This window comes from Hyperolius riggenbachi, chromosome 2, assembly GCF_040937935.1.
Source record: "Hyperolius riggenbachi isolate aHypRig1 chromosome 2, aHypRig1.pri, whole genome shotgun sequence".
NCBI classification, from domain to species: domain Eukaryota; kingdom Metazoa; phylum Chordata; class Amphibia; order Anura; family Hyperoliidae; genus Hyperolius; species Hyperolius riggenbachi.
Window position 1 is genome coordinate 231,955,465 of NC_090647.1, and position 20,359 is coordinate 231,975,823.

Sequence of the window (20,359 nt, forward strand, 5' to 3'; positions counted from 1 at the left end):
ATGTCGATTACCAATTTAGCGGGTTTCCGAGCGGTTCCCGATTTATTTTCGAGCTCTGATTGGTCCATTGTTTCCGAGTTCTGTGATTGGATTACAATTACCGAGTTGTGGTAATCAAGTATTTGTACAGAAATCCGATTTCCGATCGGATTCCGATTTCCGAGTAGTGTGGTGTTTTTTTGTCATTTTTTTTTTCATTCGGCCAAACTTTTCTGAGTTGTTTCTGCATTTTCTGATTGGTCCAGTGCTTCCGAGTTCTGTGACTGGGCTGAAATTATCGAATTGCAGTAATGCAGTATTTCTACAGAAATCCGATTTTTGAGTTCCGTTTTCCGAGTTCCGATCGGAAATTCGGAAATTTCAATTCCGTGAAAGCCGAATGAGCATCCCTACCTGTAGAGTGTGATAGTAACTAATCTATGACCATGGTAGGGGCATTACATTGTGAGCCTTTCTGAGCGACTCTCAGAAATGAATTGTTCAATGAACTTTGTAAAATGGTGTGGAAAACTGCAGCATTACACAAATCATTAATCATTATTATTGCCTGCGCCCTCTGTTTAAATGTAAAGTGATCTATCATAAACATATCTGGCATGCCAATCTTTAGTGGTTCCCAACACCTGAGCACCACATGATTGCATTGCTCTCAACACTCCTCCCCCTGCGGGAATACGCTCAGTCTCAAGCCACTCATACCCCCGCATAGCAATAGACATTTCACTAGCCATGAGGCTGATGAAGCATCTGTACAGCATCGCCAATGCTGTCTGCCAGCAGGGATTAGTACACAATCCCTCGAGCAATAGAGATCCCCCTGAAGGTCCCCCTATGTGTACAGGGCTTTTGCAAGTTTGCTTGCCTGAATAAATGTTATTAACTGTCAAATCATAAAGAAGATAGTCATAGTTGTTACACTCTGCTCCATAATACATTAATCTCAGATAGAAAATGTATTTATGCAACAATGTTAGAGAAGGATATAAAGATGTAATGTCCACTCAGGGGTGGCAACATCGTTATACAATCCTAAATAAAAACTCCATGTTTAGCACCAGCCCTGCCTGACCCTGTATCCAGTACAACTGAGGTAGGGAAGTACCAGTCCCATCAATCCAATTGACACACCTGGCTGAGAACTAGTACTGCTTATCCAGAAACCTGAGGAAAAAAAGAGAAGCTGACGCTGTCTACAGTAATACACTTTTATATCACCAGTGGATAAGCAACTACATATTTCCCTCCACACTTTACTTGACTGAGGTGTCTGCTTTGTCAGCTGTCCATTAGGAATAATTCCAAGGCAATGCATCTACTGAAAAGTGAGACCTAAGTCCCAACTAGCAGTGCTGGTGCTTAAACTGAAGCAGGTAATTTGGACATAAAATGGGCGTTGCATACATTGCAATGTTAATTGTGGCTATTTTGGTATTCATTGGGTAATTTGGGCACTGGTGGCGCAAAATAAATATCATAATTAGGTGACACAGATATCATCAAAGGGTGAGTTTTGCGGTGAAGGTGATGCTGATATTGGCAGACATTGTGGCGGTATGGGTCAATTAAGCATCAATAGAGGGAGGGTGCAAGGGAGAATAGGTTTAGTGGTATTAGAATATCAGCAAAAATAAGCAATATCGTATTACGCATTGTCCTATAGTAGAATATCAGTAATTTTACAGATATTCTACTAGCAGCTTTACTGCATTGCCCTTTTTAGATAAAGCAGGGTATATGCCCCTGTGTCCCATTTGTCACAGCAAAATCTGCCTGGGGTACACTTTAATGTAAACCTCTGCTGTGACACCCCCCCCCCCCCATTTCCTTCCCCGCCAGGTCAGCTGCCACAGCAAAACTGGTGGGGGTGGTCACAGAGCTTTGGTACACTTTGGAAAAAAGGCAAAGGTGATTTTGCTGAGTAGGGGGCGGGTTTTAAAAGAGTAATGATTTACGGGCATGCAGGTGAGTTACTGTCACTGGCAACCACTGATTCTAGTAGAGCTTTAAAATAGCTTTACATTTAGGTTTTTAAACGTTATTACCATAGAAATTTTATTTTTAAGGCACCTGAACTACTTTCTATCCTTCTTTAAAGCAGTTTTTTTCAATTTGCATGTGAGGGTTAGTATTTATCAGTATTTATTGCTCTCTGTACCTTTTATATTTTCTTGTGCATCCTGTGTTGTTACCAGAAAGATCAAGCAAATCCTCTGTGACACAAACTATTTTTAAAAAAGGGGTTTTTTTTGACAGAGTATTACAGACACAGTGTACATTTTGTTTAAGCTCAACATAATGCATTTACAGAAATAGCTAAAATTGTAACTCACTTGGTTGTTGTATGTTTCAGATACCGGGTGGTTGTGCCATATCCACCTCAGAGTGAAGCAGAGATTGAGCTGAAAGAAGGAGACATTGTCTTTGTTCACAAGAAGCGAGAAGATGGTTGGTATAAAGGCACATTGCAGAGGAATGGAAGGACAGGGCTTTTCCCTGGAAGCTTTGTAGAAAGTTTCTAAAGATTACATTTTTTATTTTTCATTTTATACTGAAGAACATCCAGTATTGTACCGATTGATTATTTAATTATGTGGCAAATAAATTGTGGATAAGGATGTCCATGGCACAATGTAAAAAGCACAAGACATCAAAACATCAGGATGCTCAATCATTATTAGTGGCCATTTTGACTTCCAAAGATACCCTTGGACCTTCAGCCTAAGATAAGAGTTGAGTTTGATGTCCTACCTTGAGAAACAGTCAACCTGAACATTTATTGACATGTCGGAATAGTGCCTTCCTCCTGGAACCACAATTTAAGAAAATGCACATTTGAATCATGTTTGTTCATTGTGATGTATAGATTATAATGATATTCCTTTGAAGTTAAGCTTTTCTTATTGTATATGCTAAGTTATTTGTATACACTGCAGTGTTCTTGTTACTTGCCTATGCAAGAGGGAATGAGCAGCATAGACATCACATTCTAGACATCCTGCTGATGTAGTGAATAAGATGATGCGACCAACATCTGGTTTCCTTCACAGATATGCCATGGTAGGAATATATGCACAATGCAGGGCACAGGTTTGACATGTTAATATTTTAACAAACCATTTAATACTGGTCTTTCATTTTATCACTATAGTGATGATTTTGTATGAGATTGTTATAATGTATGTTTACATTTTGCTTTAAAATGTTCCTTTTTGAACATTTATGGCAACTTTGAAATGATTGTGTTACATTTTGAACTTGCCTCTCGGTCAGCAATTGTATTCCTTGGAAATGTTTACATATGTAAAAAAAAAAGGCCATTAAATATACAGAAAAAATATCCAACGTTCATTATGAATAAAAATCAAGCACAATAGTGGGGTTTCAGAAAGCCCGACGTTATTGTGTAACTATTCACATTTTTATCAGTTTTTACAACCAAGCTACAAAAAAAAAGATCCCAAAACTGAAACATTTGTGTTCGTTGTACATTTGTGATCTGAATAAAATCTTCCATATTTCAGATTCATATATTTATCTAAATATAATTTGTTTACAAAGATAGTTATCGGGGATACGTTTTATTATTATATATATGATATTGAAAGTGTACTAGTAAAAAGAACACTGCAAGTCCCTATATGGAAAAATATGTATGTACAGATTGTCCAGTTGTGTGGCAGTTTTTGTCCTTGTCATTTGATAGTATGGATTCTAAAGTGGTGTTACTAAAACTGAATGTCTGACTATCTAAGTATTTATTCACGGTCAATTTCAACTCCATGCTAGCGTACACAAATGACCAGCAAAAATGGAAAGCCCCTAAGGACATGGTAGTGCAATAATTGCTAGAAGCCTGGCAGATGTCAGAGCGTTAATTGGGAGGTATGAGATTAGTTAAGGTTGGCTTCCCATGGACAGATATTGCTTCACAGAAAGTTAGTACTTTGCCTGTGCTCCATTTTGATCTTTTGGGACCCACCTTGACTTTTATGTATAGATGCAGTGCACATGTAGTAAAAGGACTGCTTCTCTATTTATGTTGAGAAGGGTACACCTGCTGAATGATGTAAAATCACTGTGAGCAATAACAGCCACTTCTGACACTCAGAAGTGCTTATGGGGTGAAAGCCCCATAAGGCCTAGCTTTTGCAAGTGATGCAAATATTCGGCCATATATTGAGAGCCTTATGGCCCATACTCACGGGCTACATTTGTGGCCTGTCGCTAGCACACGGGAGCGTGTGCGCGACAGGCCGGCGACAGCTCGTCGCCAAGTCCCTCCGCATACACACGGCAGAGGGACCTGGCAACTGATGCGGCGGAAGCTGTCGCTGTTGTTTCTCCTCCCGCCGGAAGCTGAAGGTATTCCCTGCTGGTTGCTGTCGCTAGTCCGCATACCCACGCGGATTAGCGACAGTTGCGGCAGAGTTGCGGCGGCAACTGTTGCCAGCTGATTGACCGCGCCAATCGCCTGGAGACAGCAGCGACGTGCAACAGTTCGGGGTGCGCGCCCGTGTTACGCCTCACACTCACAGGCGACCTGTCGCCGCAACACACGCGCGCCGCGTGTTGCAGCGACAATTGTAGCCCATGAGTATGGGCCATAAGATAAAGACCTACAAACCTGTCACCGTTGAGTGACGTAACCTCACTATATTTAAGTTCAAAGCAATGCAGATTAGGAGAACCAAGACTAGACTTCAAAGCTCACAGTTCAGTGAGAGTTTTTAAATTTAATAATGCTGGGTGATCATGTTTGCTAATGACTGAGTGCAATCTGGAATCGTAGTGGATTTGCTATCTTGTCAGTAAGGAATACGCCCAATGAATAGATCACTACATGCATTCATGATAACTAGGAGCAGAGCCAGTGCCACTCTCTTTGATTGCCAAAATATATATCCTGGGCAGTGACAGTTCTAGTATTGGCCAAAATTTGTAAGACTGCCTTATTGGCCCTATGACACATAATGAAATATTTACCTCATGTGACTGATGGGGCATAATGACAGAGAAGGCAAGCTTTGCCTTTTACAATGACATCTTAGTAACAGCATGTAAAAATGTGTATGTTATAACTGCTTTGACATGACAGGCTAGGGAATTTCATGTATTGTCCTTGGCCAATGTTAGAACTGTCATTGGATAGGAAAAGCAACTAAATAGCTTGAGGAGGTTACCAAGGAATGGTGGTTGAACCTGCGCTCCAGCAATGTATTTGTTTCCAGTGATTGGATTAGCATTTTAGTGAATGGGTAGGAAAACCAAAGAACTCCTTTACTAGTTCATATTACAGTTTGAAAAGAAAAATGTTATTGTATCATCAAAATTCACTGAAGTTCCAATTTTTAATTATGAAAATGTTAGTAAATCTACTTGGTTTCCGTCAGAGAGAACTATTAATTTTAGTTTAGTATTAATCATCTTAAAGGACACCTGAAGTGAGAGGTATATGGAGGCTGCCATATTTATTTCCTTTTAACAATACTAGTTGCCTGTCAATCCTGCTAATCTCAGTGGCAGCAGTAGTGTCTGAATCACACACCTGAAGCAAACATGGCCGGATTTCTGGAAAGGCACAGGACACAGGACACACAGGACTAGGGCGACAGATTTTGCAACATTGTAAAGTAAAGGGCGGCACACAGCTGAGGAGCTGTGTCCACTCCATTCCTGACCTTACACTGAGGCTGAAGTTACAGTTACCTCACCCTGTTTGGTCCTTAGCAGCCCGCTTTGATCTGCACACTGCAGCATGTGTGCTGTGCTGCGGGCGGCTAGGCGAGTGTGCAGTTCGGAATCAGGCAGAGGCAATTAGCAGCTGCAAAATGCCTGTCAGCTGCTGGGAACGGCCACTCTCTCATACAGCCTAGCTCGCTGTCATGGACACCTGACATGTCCAGCTCTGCCCTCCTGAAAGGTTTCAGCCTATCAAGGGAATGGAGAGGCGGGGAACGCTCTGCAATGCACCTTGGAACTGGTGGGGACTGTAAAAGAAGAAATGTGTGTGCTGCAGCTGCTGCTGATCCAGCATGTGGACTGTGGAGGACAGAGAAGGGACACAAGTTCAGCCTTTGGTAAGGCAACTTGTCCATACCTGTGCTGTTGCTGTATTAAATGTGTGTTGCTTATATCTAAAAACACGCACACTGTGTACACACACACTCTCTCTTTCTCTCTCTCTTTCTCTCTCTCTCTCCCCCTCCACACACACACTCTGCCCGCTCCCCCCACCCCCAGTAAACCTTAAAGTGATTCTAAAGTAAAGAAAAAAAAATGATTTGAATTTAGCTGGGGCTTCTTGCAACCCCCACGGAGTCCTCCTGATTTCCTCCAGCCACACCTGCAAAGCTGGCCAGTCGCCAGCTACTGCACATGCGCGGCCCTGGGCCATGCGCACTCTGATCGCACTCCCACTACCATGAGCGCACTGCACATGCGCAGTAGCAATTTTCGTGTACTGCGCAGGATTAGAAAGCTCCTGGCCACAGGATCGTAATCAGGATGTGCACGGCTTGGGGTCGCACATGCACAGTAGCTGGTGACTGACGAGCTTTGCGCAGGTCGCTACTGCTGGCTGGAGGGAATCAGGACATCGTGGGCTGTCAGGATGACTCCAGGTGGCTGCAAGAAGCCCCAGGTAAGTTCAAATCATTTTTTTTTTACTTTAGAATCAGTTTAAGTGGGTAAAAGTTGAGCGTTACTCACCTGAGGCTTCTTCCGGCTCCCTGTAGTATCTGAGGTTCCTCACTTACCTCCCAGACCCCTCTATTGTGCCGCTGTCACCCTCAATCACGCTTCAGTTGTCAGTAGCGTTCTGCATATGCACAGCTCAGAAAACTTGCCACTGTGCATGCGCAGAACACTCACGGCCAACGTGACATGGACAGCGGATGCGCAGAAGTCTGCAACTTAGCCAGTTGCAGACTTTAGTTGGACCGACAGCAGCACAGTAGAGGGGACCAGAAAGGCACAGATGGACCTCAGATACTACAGAGGGCTGGGTTCCACCCACTTAGCAATTATTTTATAGAAATCCTGTAGCAAATACATTTACAGTATATACAGATACTTACCTCAGTAGTAGGACACCTCTGGATAGTTGAAAGGTTTCCCGTACTTACACCCCACCGTTACTGCGATGAGTCAATTTCTGTTCGAATACGTTTCTTCAGTTGTGAGCGCTGCCATGGACGAGCGTGTCCATACTGGTCACGTGTGAGTAAGGACTGTGTATGCCCAGTACAATGAAGGTGCTTGTGCATCGCTTTTTCCCTAATGGATGAGTGTCTTTGTTCTACAGGGCATGCTTAGATTTTACTCATGCCTGCCTAGTTTGGACATGCTCGTCCATTACAGCGCTCACACTCTTAAAAAACCAAGGCACCCTGTGCTGTAATGATGGGCTGCAAGAAGTCCTGGGAAACCTCTGGGCTATCCAGAGACTTTCCACTAGTAAGGTAAGTATCTTATTTTTATTTGCTTCAGGGTAACCAATTCACAAGGCCCCTGAACCAGCAATAAATGACGGTTGTGGCAATCCTCACTCAAGCACTGTCTTTTCAAGTGAATGGACAGCGCTTTTTCAAATGTTGGTACCGACTTTTACTTCACGCAGAGCCACACTCAATCACATGATTTTGTCGGCCATACACGGGGCAAAACGTGACAAGTTTGCAGAATGACGTAAACCGATGCCAAATGCTTCTCTGAGAATTTTGTGTGTGCCGGGGTGGAGGGGGCGGTTGGTGACACTGGGCCTAGGGCGATGACGAGTACAAATCCGGCCCTGGAAGCAAACATAAGGCTAATCCAGTCAGAAACATCTGATGTACATGCTTGTTCAGGGTCTGTGGCTTAATGTATTGGAAGAAGAGGTTCCACAGGGTAGCCAGGCAATATACATGATTTAACCTTTTCACCTCCCCCAGCACGAGTATCTACGTTCCTGTATTTACACAAATATGATCAAATACAAACACTTGGTTCTGTTTCTGTTTTTAGAACACACTAACTCTGTATCTCCATCTTGTGGCCAAAATCTAAAACCACATCCAGATACCCTATTATACACCTCCCCATAGAAAAATGAAATATATTTTCATTATTTAAAAAAAAAAAACCTTCGAGGTGAATAAAAAAAAATCCGGCAATATGCATTGTTTAAAAGTAAATAAATATGGCAGCCTCTATATCCCTCTCACTGCAGGTGTCTTATAATGTTGGACACCAGTGATCAGTATAACAACATTACCTTTTAGGGAGATTTACACTTTAAACATATTATTTTATCTTAGGCTTATAAAACTATATAATTTACCTTAACTTATTTTAGTTAAAGCTATAGTTAGCACAAAAAAGTAAAGCTAGGTCCACAGTGACACGTTGCTGTGTGCTGCACCGAATGATACAATCACATTGCCATTATATTGTAATGGTTCGTTCACCATTGACGCATTAGAGTGACCAAATGCATGCAGTGCAGTACCACATAACGCACATAGTAATAGTTGCAGTGATACATATACTGTATACTTCACTGTATGTGTCTCATCACATGTATCCCGCTGGATGCAACTGCTCCCCTTCATTGCAACCCTACTTTTACAGGCAACGTGTCATTGTGGGCGTAGCCTAATGGAAAGTTCCTGAGTCAGTGTAAAAAAAGAGCAAAAAGTGCTTGTGGGTAATTCAGCCAAGTACACTAAGCAGACTAGTTCCTCAATTAGTTAGCTAGTAAAAAGGTACCCAATGTAAAACCTACTTCTAGAGTCACAGTAAAGCAGGTAGTTTGTAGTTTTTTTTTCCCCTTAATGTTTTTAATACCCTGGGAGAAGTCTACAGTCTTCATGAGTTAAGCTGTGCTTAAAAACAAGAAGTGAATCGAGAGCCCAATATGGTGCAGTATTGTCAGGTAAAATGAAGAGTTCAATACAATTTTATGTGTATATACTCACAAACACGGGTTACCCATAGGCAACCACTTTAAATGCAGGTGGGGAGCATTAGGACCTGACCCCAAGAAGTCGCTCTCTGTAGATTGTAGATGGGGATGCACCCCTCCACCCAGGGTGGACTAGAAGATCAGCAAATGCTTAGTATACAGAGGCGCCAGAGTAGAGTAAAAAGTTTTAAAAACCGTTTAAAGACAGAGGGGGAGGTTAGGGTGGACTTACCTCCCTCTTACAAAAAAGAAAACTCACTTGGGTCTCGATAAAACAGAATTTATAAATAATTTATTCAACTCCACAAATGCAACGTGTTTCACGAGCGTGACCCCGTTTCCTCAGACAAAAATGGGAGCACAACTCATGGGGTTAGAGGCGCTCAAACCTACTGCTTGACCCACTGAGTTGTGCTCCCATTTTTGTTTTATCGAGACTCAAGTGAGTTTTCTTTTTTGTAAGAGGGAGGTAAGTCAACCCTAACATCCCCCTCCGCTTTTAAACGTTTTTTAAAACATTTTACTCTACTCTGGTGCCTCTGTATATCGAGCTTTTGCTGATGGGTTAAGCTGTATTTTTGTTGCTTGAAGCAACGTTTTGGGTGACATTTTGTTAAAGATCACTGTATACACATGCTTGATTGCCTCTGTGCCAAGTAGAGATAATCAATCAACTGCAAATGTTTCTGATTTTATGCAATTGCCATTTGTATGCAGATTGAAATTAGACCACTCAGATGCAGTTGCTGCCAGTGTGCATTGGCCCAATCTCAAGCTGTGTGAAAACTGCAACAACAAAAAGTAGCTTTTTGTTAATTATCTCTACTGTCAGCCAACATCTAGTCTCCTGTTGACAGATGTTCCTTGAAACATTAGCAGTGAAGCTGGTGGACTGCTCAAGAAGGGGATTAATGTCCGGGACAACTGTACTGACAGTAGGCTATCATCAGGAATAATCATTTGGTGGCAAAATTAAGAACTGCAGTAAAGTACAGCACTACTTTCTAAAAAGCAGAAGGCATTTTCATGTATCTACAGCACACATCCAAAATACTAAATATTAATGCCTCACTTTAGAATTGTTGGAGCCATGCAAATCATTTGTTTACAGTACAAAAACTTTGCTGTGTTTCTCCATAACTTAGCTGGTCATTTTACTTTGCTGCTTCCATGCTATAAATCCATGTACCACCATATGTAGCACCAGTGATAGCTAAACAGGGTCTGCAGCATGGAGTCCCTGGCTCAGTATGTTTAAAGCAAACCAAAATAAGGAAACTTACTTCAGGTTTGACCCATGCCTATGTAGAGGGTAGGCTCTGGATACCATAAAGCCTTCCCGGTCCATCCCGTCATTTCGAGTGCTGTCCTTCATTGAAGTTATGATGAGGTCAGCCATGTCTTTGGTACTGCTTGGGCAGCCTTCAGAAGTACTTGTGACCCTGAGTGCTTCCAAAGATGGGCATATCCATACTGTACATGCGCGACCCCGGACTCACGTGTGCGCAGTATGAATGTGCTCATTTTTAGAAGTACATGGGGATGCAAGTACTTCTGAAGGCTGCCTGAGGAGTGCCAAAGACATATTTGACCTAGCAGTTTGAATAATTTTAATGGGGGACAGCACTGGAACAATGAAATGGAAAGAGGACGTACAGTATCCAGAGCCTTCTCACTATATAGCAAAGTATCTACTTCACTTTAAGTATGTATCTGAACCATGCACCAGCACTACTGTGTGCCTTAGTTAACCACAGCAGTAAAAAGGAATTATTTGCGTGGCTCTGCCCACTGTAATATAGTGAGACATTAACATAAACCGATGAGCAAATATTGCCCTAAAGTTAGATACTTACCTCAGTCCCATGGCCTCCTCGACCCCACTGCTCTTTTTACCAGAACCCTTTTCTTCTTCTCATCCATGCTCCCGTCCATGTTTGAGCATGCCTGTGGTGCACAAGCATCAGTACTGCCCGTGCCAGTGCAGTAGCACAAAGCCATTCATGCACAGAGCTAAAAAGCTGTGTATGAGTCTACCCACATACTTGTACATTAGATCATATTTGACAAGGTCTTGTCAAATATGTCCAGTGGACCCCAGATTGGTGGGGTCAAGGAGTATGGGGAAGTCTCTGCACTATCCAGAGGCCTCTCTGTACTGAGGTAAGTGTCTTATTTTTTTTATTTTTTATTTTGCTTATTTTAATGCTCATAATGTTTTAGACATGTACAAGAAATGAAGATTTGTAAATAGGAAGGCAGTGCTGTACTTGCTACGTTTTCCTGTCATTTTTTATGTGTTGCAACGTGTCACCCAGGGCTGAACCATGTTTTTACAAACTTATATTTTCAATGTGTGCAACTGAGACAGCTGCGTTTGTGTCTTTTGAGTCACATACCTGCAACAAGCATGTAGTTGTATCAGAACATGAACTGCAAACTTGTTCTGAATCAATGATTCTGAAAATATTGATGTTGGAGGATCAGCACTTTTATATAAGGAGAACTTTCTAAAAGGGAGAAAAGAAATGGCATTCTTCATATACCTTTCACGTTATTTAAAGTGACCCTGTAGTAGATTGATGGTAGTAAGGCTGCATACTATGCAACCACACCACCTAAGCACTACTGCAGTTGAGGCTTACTAGAGTACCAGAGGGTGTCCGATTTCAGCTGAACGTCCAGGTTCTGTCCAGCAACACCCTATTCACACCCTGACCACACACCCTCCCAACTCTGGCCATGCCCTCCCACACTGGCCATACCTCTACTGCTTCACAGCCATATAATGTACCAGGCTTTGCGCCAGTGTAGAGACTAAACAGTGATCACATGGGTTAGGGGAGGGAATAGAAGTCAGGTGTCACATTTTCATCAGACTTTTGTGCACCTGCTGAGGTACCTAACTCCACCATAAAAGGGGAGAGCTAAGGTGGTAAGCTGAAACCGAATACAACATTATTATCAATTTAATTTATTTCGATCAACTACAGGATCACTTTAAAACTAGATCTATTTTGTGCTTTATTCAAACTGAGTGTTGAAGAGTTTTTAAGTTTTGCTTACCTAATAAAAGCGTATAATACAAGTTAAAATAGATACAAAAGCTACACGAACCACCAAATCAATTTATGTGACTTCAAGTGAAAGCTGTTTTACAACTATATTAAAGTCAGTTTTATTATTTTGGCACATTAAAGTTAACTTGCACAAAATATGTGGGATTTTAATGCTCTTAAAAGGGAAACTTTTATTTGTTATGGTATATGCTTTTAAGGAAAGGATATTGTTATGTAAAATGAATGTCATAAATAATTAAATCTCTCATTCATAATTGTTCCTATGATTCATTTGATTGGTGTGAGTGGATGGAGCTGACTGGAGCACATTTGTAGCCTGGATTTCCTGTTCTCAGCTAACTAAAAATGTTATCAGTCAAACAAAGGTCTAAGTGGGTATTTTTCACTGACAAAAAGTCTCTTTACCTGACAAATTATGCTACCATAATTCTTCTAAAATGAAGGTGAATAGAGTGCCTGAAGGTGGATGAAATCATGAGTAAAGAGGCCTCTTTGTCAGCCTTTACTACTGCAAGCGCTAATATCATAGGAAGCTAGTGAAAGTGGTTCAAAGAACAGGAGGACAGGTGCTGTCCAAGGTGCTAAACTTGTGTTTCCTGTTTACACAGAAATGGTGCAATGGAAAAAGTGTGTCATTTTTGTAGCATGCCAGAAACTGTTCCTTTAAATCACTCGTCCCTGTGCTTTCACTCTCTCTTTCACCTTTTGTGGTTCACAAATGTTCGCGTCTGCTCTCCTCACCACTTCCAGACTGCAGTCATTTACGTTCTCCTAGACCAGCTTATCTTTTTATTTTCATTTCCTTTCCACTCACATACTTTTTCTTTTTCTTTTATTTTACCATTCCTGGTGACTTCGATATTCCGTTAGATACTAGAAGCCCAATTACAATTAAACTTTTTTTTCCCACCTCCCCCTTTTACTTCTCTTAGTGGTCCACTAACTTAACCCACAGTAAAACTTATGACCTTGTCTTTTCTCAGGTCTGTACCATCTGAAGTTATGAAAAATCTACAGCTCTCCTTAGATCACAACCTAGTCTGTTCCTCCCTATACCAAGCTGCACTCATTTGTGTAAAGATTACTACAGATTTGATTTCTATTACCTCTTTGCTGCTCTGTAAAACCTGAACACTATGTCCTCCTATAATAACCCTTAGACACCATTAACTCACTGCAACAAAAGAGGGGGAGGGGGGGAACCGTGGCACTTCCATTAGGAGAGACAGTCAAATCAGTTCACTTACCACTGCTAGGCGCTGGTGTGCATGAACCATGGATATGTTCACATGCTGTAGTAGAACAGTGTTGTAACTTTGAAAATCAGGAAGAACCAGGCACTGTCCATTAGCATGTTAATTTGCACTCAGATGTGGTAAATGCAGGTACAATATTGGTACTCACGTGCCATGTGCACAATGTGGGTGTGGAATTGGGGAGGAGTGCCAAGGCACAAGCTGACTGTCCTAGTGGCCGTTTCCTGTCCAAAGACACTTACTCCCGTGTAGTATTGACTCCATGGAGCCCCATTTCCAGTAACCAGTTCCTTTAATATACATAGGGGATGGGTTGTGAGCGGAAAACACAACTCTCATAAGCTACCTTGATGACAATAAAGGCACTGATTGGCCAGGAATCTTGGGCCAGTCAAATGCTTATAGCCATCAGGCTTATCTAATATTTGAAACAGATAACAACCGACAGTGTTGCGCCTATGAATAACTCAGGTGCTGGACCTAGAATGGGGTTACCCCAAAACCCCTGGTATATATAGAAAAAAAATGGATACTAAGTCAGCGTTAGGTAAATAGTATAATATCTATTTTAATCTAATTCTGAGTAGAAATAGACAGATAAAACAACCTTAGACAAAGGTATAAAAGTTTCCTCCAACCTCCAAATGGATACAGCAAATGTACATGCACACATGCACACACCAATCACCTCCACTGACCTACTGCAGTAGGAAAAAAATATAATAATAAAAAATAAAAAGTAGTGCACATACAAATTGTATACTAAAAAATGTTAAAATAGGATCATATTTAGCGCTTAATTAGATTACTGACACTATAAATGATTTGTCTTCCGTGGTGGTAGTTGACTTGAAAACCACACAGTGATATCTTCAATATATATGTTAGGATTGTTCCTTTTTTAGAAATCTGATAGTGTCCGTGCTATAAACATGGGATTAACCAATCCTTATACAAAGACGTTTTTGCAGAGTTTAGAGTAAAATACTCACAATCCCTTTCAGTGATCACATGTATAGGGCGGAGCTGCTCGATCCCGTGAGTCCCGGCCGGTGACTAAACGGGAGAGTCTATGACTCACTGTTGTTGAAAAAGCACAGTAACGTCGGGCAGGATTGCCTGTCTCCGGCGGGAGTGAGGCGGCATCTCGTTGCCGGTGTAATATCAGAATGGGCAGCCCGGGAGGTCCCTTCCTCACTGAGTATCACGCATGCTCAGTGGGAAGTTAGACATTATTTTCCTGAAATATCTCCGCTTCCGCAGCACGTACACTCCCGAAATTTTCCGGGTAGGGAGGGGAGCCCCCGATCTAGCTCTGGGCTGAATTGCTGCCCCTGAGCTCAGCTGGTGCCCGAGACTGATTACAGCAAACCTATCTTGAGAATCAACGGAACTCGGGGGCTGCAATTCGGCACAGAGCTAGATCGGGGGCTCCCCTCCCTACCCTGAAAATTTTGGAAGTGTACGTGCTGCGGCAGCGGAGATATTTAGGATGTTTTACGTGGCTGCACAATTTAATGGGGCGCAGGCTCCCACTGCGGGGCTGCCCAATCTGCGGGGCTGCCCATTCTGTCACTACACTGGCTTGATCATCAGCGCTCGGATCTCCGTATAGTTGCGGTGTGATACTGAGACACACCTCCTTCCTCACTGGTAGTGACGTCACTTGAGGAATAGCCAATAGCTGACGCGTTTCGAAGGAGACGTCCTTCTTTCTCAAAGCTGGCTGTGGGTTGGGGTCCGTCTTTTAAAGGGATGGTGATGTCACAGGGTGTTATTCAAAGGCATAGAGTTCAAAATCTTTATTTAAACCTGCCGGAATGAGAGTACTTCAATTGTAAATCCAGCTTGTTTCATGTCTGGACATTTCAAGAATATAATCTTCTCCTCTGCATGTTTTTTTACAAGTTCTATAGCACAGAATCTAGTGCCTCTTATCATACAGTGATTGGTGTGTGCATGTACATTTGCTGTATCCATTTGGAGGTTGGAGGAAACTTTTATACATTTGTCTAAGGTTGTTTTATCTGTCTATTGCTACTCAGAATTATATTAAAATAGATATTATACTATTTACTTAGCGCTGACTTAGTATCCATTTTTTATTGTTATCTAATATTTGCTTACCCTTGGAAGTGTAGATAACTTTTTTTGAAGCGTGTACAGGTGTGAAGATTTCTGCATACTGTATACATTACTGAACACTGTTTATGTCCCTTATGGAAATGTAACATTGTAACTAGTCATTTAGTACATCTGTGATGAGTAATTATCCTCTAAAGCCAGGGTCAGCTGCCCCATGTGGTGCTTGTCGCTAGGCCTCATAACCAGGGCCGGGCCGAGGCATAGGCTGGAGAGGCTCCAGCCTCAGGGCGCAGTGTAGAAGGGGGCGCACAATTCATTCAGCTGTCATTCCTAATTGTGTATGAAGCAGAAAGAAATAATAAAAGGGGGTACATGGCAGTGACTGCAAGCCAGATAACTAGATATTAAGGTGTTGGGGTGGTTGTGGGCCCTGTGGCCCTCTTAGTCTAATAGCAATCAGTGTGTGATGGCTGGGGTGGGAGGGATGGAGGGGCGTACTTTGGTGTCTCAGCCGTGGGTGCTGGAGGACCTTGTCCCGGCTCTGCTCATAACTGCATAAATATATCATGGTACTTGTATTTCTCCAGAAACTTGGTATCAATAGATGGAGGAAAAGGGCATGTACGAGCTGACTCATGCTACTGGGCATGCACGGGCTGTACTAATCAAGTTCTTGTCAAATATGATTAGAGGGTCCCAGTACTGGAATGGTGAGCTCAAGCAAAATCTGGGAAGCCTCTGGATTATCCAGAGGCTTCTCTCTACTGAGGTAAGTATCACAATTCTAATTACCTTCACGTTCACTTTAAGATCTGCATTTTTAAGACTGAATTCTAAACAGCATCCATAATACTCTGATGTAAAAATCAGCTTCATTCTGCTGCAGAACAAACAGGAGTAATGACCCTAAAAAACTTTTAGCACTAAAACCTTTTCAGCATTGTTCCCTCCCCAGGATTTTCCCTTCTATTTACTTCTCAGTCCACCTAGCTAAAGTTCAGGTACCCCTTAAAGGGATACTGTAGGGGGGTCGGGGGAAAATGAGTTGAACTTACCCGGGGCTTCTAAAAGGTCCCCCGCAGACATCCTGTGCCCACGCAGCCACTCACCGATGCTCCGGCCCCTGCCTCCGGTTCACTTCTAGAATTTCAGACTTTAAAGTCTGAAAACCACTGTGCCTGCATTGCTGTTTCCTTGTTCCCGCTGATGTCACCAGGAGCGTACTGCGCAGACACAGACCATACTAGGCATGCGTAGTACGCTCCTGGTTACATCAGCGGCATCGAGGACACGGCAACGCAGGCGCAGTGGTTTTCAGACTTTAAAGTCTGAAATTCCAGAAATGAACTGGAGGCGGGGCCGGAGCATAGGGGAGTGGCTGCGCGGGCACAGGATGTCTGCGGGGGACCATTAGAAGCCCCGGGTAAGTTCAACTCATTTTCCCCCGACCCCCCTACAGTATCCCTTTAAGGGCGCTTTTATGTTATAAATGATTGTTTATTAGAGATAGGTAGTTAATGCAAATTTGATTGCAAGTTTTATGTAAATTAAACATGAATGAATCAAATGCAGCAGTAGAAAATGTTGAGCCACTTTCAATCTGCATACAAACTTAACCAAATGTGTATCAAACTCAAATGATAAGGGTCTCGTTAGAAGAAATCTAGTGTTGAGACCAGGCAGGATGTAAGGACAACTGCACTTCCTGTGAGCTCGTGGCCTCTGCATATACATTGTTCCCTGTTTCAGAAAATATATTTAGAGAATAAATAAAAACCCTTAAATGAAAACACCCACTTTAATTACTTATTTACGGTAATCACAATACATTTTACGATGCAAAACCTATTCCAACCTTTTTTGAGAATTCTGTTTTAAGCAGAAATGGTGTTCTTGTGTACCAGAGCCAGGCATAACATCATCACAATATTTTCATGAAAGCGCAAAACATAAATCCTTGATGGTTGTCACCAACAACCCACATTCACTAAGTTTGTGATGAATGCTAAAGCACTGCTAGGATTATCAATTGCCACTATGTATCTGAAATGCTACTAACATTTCTAGATTTTGAGAAATCTGTTTCTGATATCGTAATTGGTATGTATCTGATTAGTTCAAGTGATTTTATATAAAATAATGACTGGTTGTAGCATATGACTAGTACATGAAAAAAGCAGTTGTAGCTTGGAACTGCTACCCCCTGTGCATCAGCTTTTTATGATGTCTCTTGTCTTCAGTAAAGTCACACAGATACAGTAATGAGTGCACTGGACACTGATGTTATTTCTGTCATTTACAACCCACGGGGGGGGGGGGGGGGGGGGGGGGGGGCATTAATTGCCAGAAACACCTGTGGCCTTTATTGCAAACATGATTTAAAATAAACAATCTATGAGGTTGAAGGCTGGATTTGCTTCAAGCTGATTTCTGACTATATAAACACATAGTACAGTAAATGAAATGGACTCCATTTGAAAATGGATAGATTCACCACAGCTTGAATGTAGGATGCATTTATGTCACTAAGGGCTCTATAGAGCTGTGAACAGGAGACTCTACTATAGTCCTAACCAACAGTTTTGTAAAAATACCAAAAAGTGTAAATATCATGATTGTTCTCCAGTTTTTAAAGTTTCTCCAGATTTATGAAAAGGCAAAATGGCCCGTTTACTAAAAATGTGTTTTTACCATTTTGACAGATTGCCCAGCAAGCTCGTGGCGAAACATAACTCCTAGGAGTGTGTATGGGGCTAAAAAGAACCAAAAAGCCCTCTTACAATTAATAAGCTGACACATCATTGCTTTACAGTGGATCTGGAGGTGTGTTTAGCTTTCAGCGACAACAACAAAGGCAGGGGCGTAGCAATAGGGGGTGCAGAGGTAGCGACCGCATCGGGGCCCTTGGGCCAGAGGGGCCCCTCGGGACTCTCCCTCAACTGCAGTATTAGCTCTCTATTGGTCCTGTGCTCATAATAATCACTTCTATAGATACTTTGAATAGTGGTAATCATTAACAAACTGTTCCCCATCCCCTTATTGCACCTCTGACACTGTAGTTGGCATTGGCAGGTTTTGGTGCGCCGTATCAATTGTTATGTATAGAGTGCTTGGGGGGCCCCATTGTAAAACTTGCATCGGGGCCCACAGCTCCTTAGCTACGCCACTGAACAAAGGCATAATTTGCATATTCACCAGTGATGCACTGTGGGGCACTGCATATGCTCACTCCAACCTGAATAATCGCAAATACCTTATGTTTTTAGAAGGCAAAATTCTGTTTTACAATCTTGACAGTGATGAAAACTGCCATATGCAGTGCAGAATAGGGGTAATATTTCTCAAACACTTACTGTCCACTTTTGGCACTCATCTCCACTTTTTGGTCTCTTAAGTGCAAACCAGTGGGGCTGCTAAACAATACTTTTCTGATCTTCAGCTCATCTCAGTGGAGCTTTTTTTCGCCACTTTTCCAGCCTGTCCAAAATGGAGAAAAAAAAAGACTTTTCTAAAAAGCCTCCTACAATATAAGTGATCTATGTGTGTAGCTGAAATCTGGGCTGTGGGTGCACTTCGTACAAGGCATAGTTTAAAGGAAACCTAAGATGCGGGGATCTAAAAAATGTATACATTCCTGGGCTTCCTTCAGCCCCCTCTGGTCAGATCGCTCCTACGCCGCCCTCCTCCGCTGCCTGTAGCCTCCGCAATTTGAACTAGAAAGTCCTCGGGTCTAGTGTATACTGCACAGGCACAGGTTGGCTGTGCACCCTCTTCTGTCATGCTCCCATGGCCGAGAGCATTCTGCACCTGTGCAGTAGAACACTCTCAGCCACAGGAGCGAGACAGGGGAGCGCGCACAGACCAACTGCGCTTGCGCCGACTGGCCCAGACTGGATGACTAAGGGCTCATTCACACTTTGTGTGCTTCTGTCTGCTTTTTTTCAGCACATCATGTTACAGATACCAGATACATGTTGCTGAAAAAAAGCGGACAGAAGCGCAGTGGTGTGAATTAGGCCTTACCGGGGCCAGTTGCGGAGGCTGCAGGCAGGGGAGGATGGCGGCGTGGGAGTGATCTGGCCAGAGACTCAGTAAGCCCTGGCTATATATACATTTTTGAAACCCCCCTGTCTCAGGTACATTTTAATTTCGGTTTAGCCTTGCCAGTATCTTTTGTCAGGCAGTTATCCTGGGTCAGAAAAAAATGCATCTGCCATGTCATGGGGCAAAAACCAGTCCAAGGAAAACTGGTGCAAAAATAGTCCTGACTGAGGATTCTGATTGGTTGTTCTGAGCAGCTTTTCCATCTCTGCATCTGTATTGCACCCCATTCACTCCAATTCTCCTTTTCAATGTTTTTAGGTCAATGTTAGAGATTAGGTGTGGCGAACCCAAAAGGTTTCTGATTGTGTAATTGTGAACAATAGCGAAGCCGCCACCGTGCAGGGCAGCATGGCGGCGGCCTCCGCTTCCCAGCCAGTGGCTTCCGAATCCCACACGGAGCCGCAGGCGCAGAGCGGGGCAGTCACCGCCGCGGCTGATGGGATGGCGGCGGGTCCCGCTACTCAGCCGGTGGACTTCTGTGTGCGGGCGTGCGCTGACCGGGAACCTGGCCTCTCTGAGATGCAGAGGCAGAGGGTCATGCGCACCCGCGCGAGGCGGCAGGCTAATTATGCATTGAGAAGACAGGTCAGCTGATCCGGCGATCAGCTGACCTTAGCCAGCCAATCACATGCTGACTTCGGTTCAAGCCCCCTGGGCGGGCTGGTGGAACTGGGCTTCAACATTTAAGCCCACAGATGTCATTTGCTCACTGTCTGCTGTCGTGAATACTTAGGTGTAAACGCTCAGACCTTAGCTCAGTTCCCGTGTGTTGATATCAAGGACATCACACCTCAGTTTAGGATTGTACTGCATATTTATCTGTGTCTTGACTTTGGCTATCCCTGACTACTCTCTCCTCTTCTCGATTTTGTACCTTTGCCTATCTGATT

At 42.9% G+C, this 20,359-nt stretch overlaps 1 protein-coding gene across 2 annotated transcripts in view; it reads left to right on the top strand.

The window, feature by feature from the left end:
• The window catches only part of SH3RF3 (SH3 domain containing ring finger 3), a 565,916-nt gene extending 562,756 nt beyond the window's left edge, over positions 1 to 3,160 (top strand). For both annotated transcript variants that reach the window (XM_068268306.1, XM_068268307.1), the window contains one exon: positions 2,351 to 3,160. In XM_068268306.1, coding sequence (XP_068124407.1) covers positions 2,351 to 2,519 — 169 coding nt within the window. In that variant the 3' untranslated portion in view covers positions 2,520 to 3,160. The remainder of the gene's footprint in view (positions 1 to 2,350) is intronic.
• The last annotated feature ends 17,199 nt before the right edge of the window (positions 3,161 to 20,359 follow it).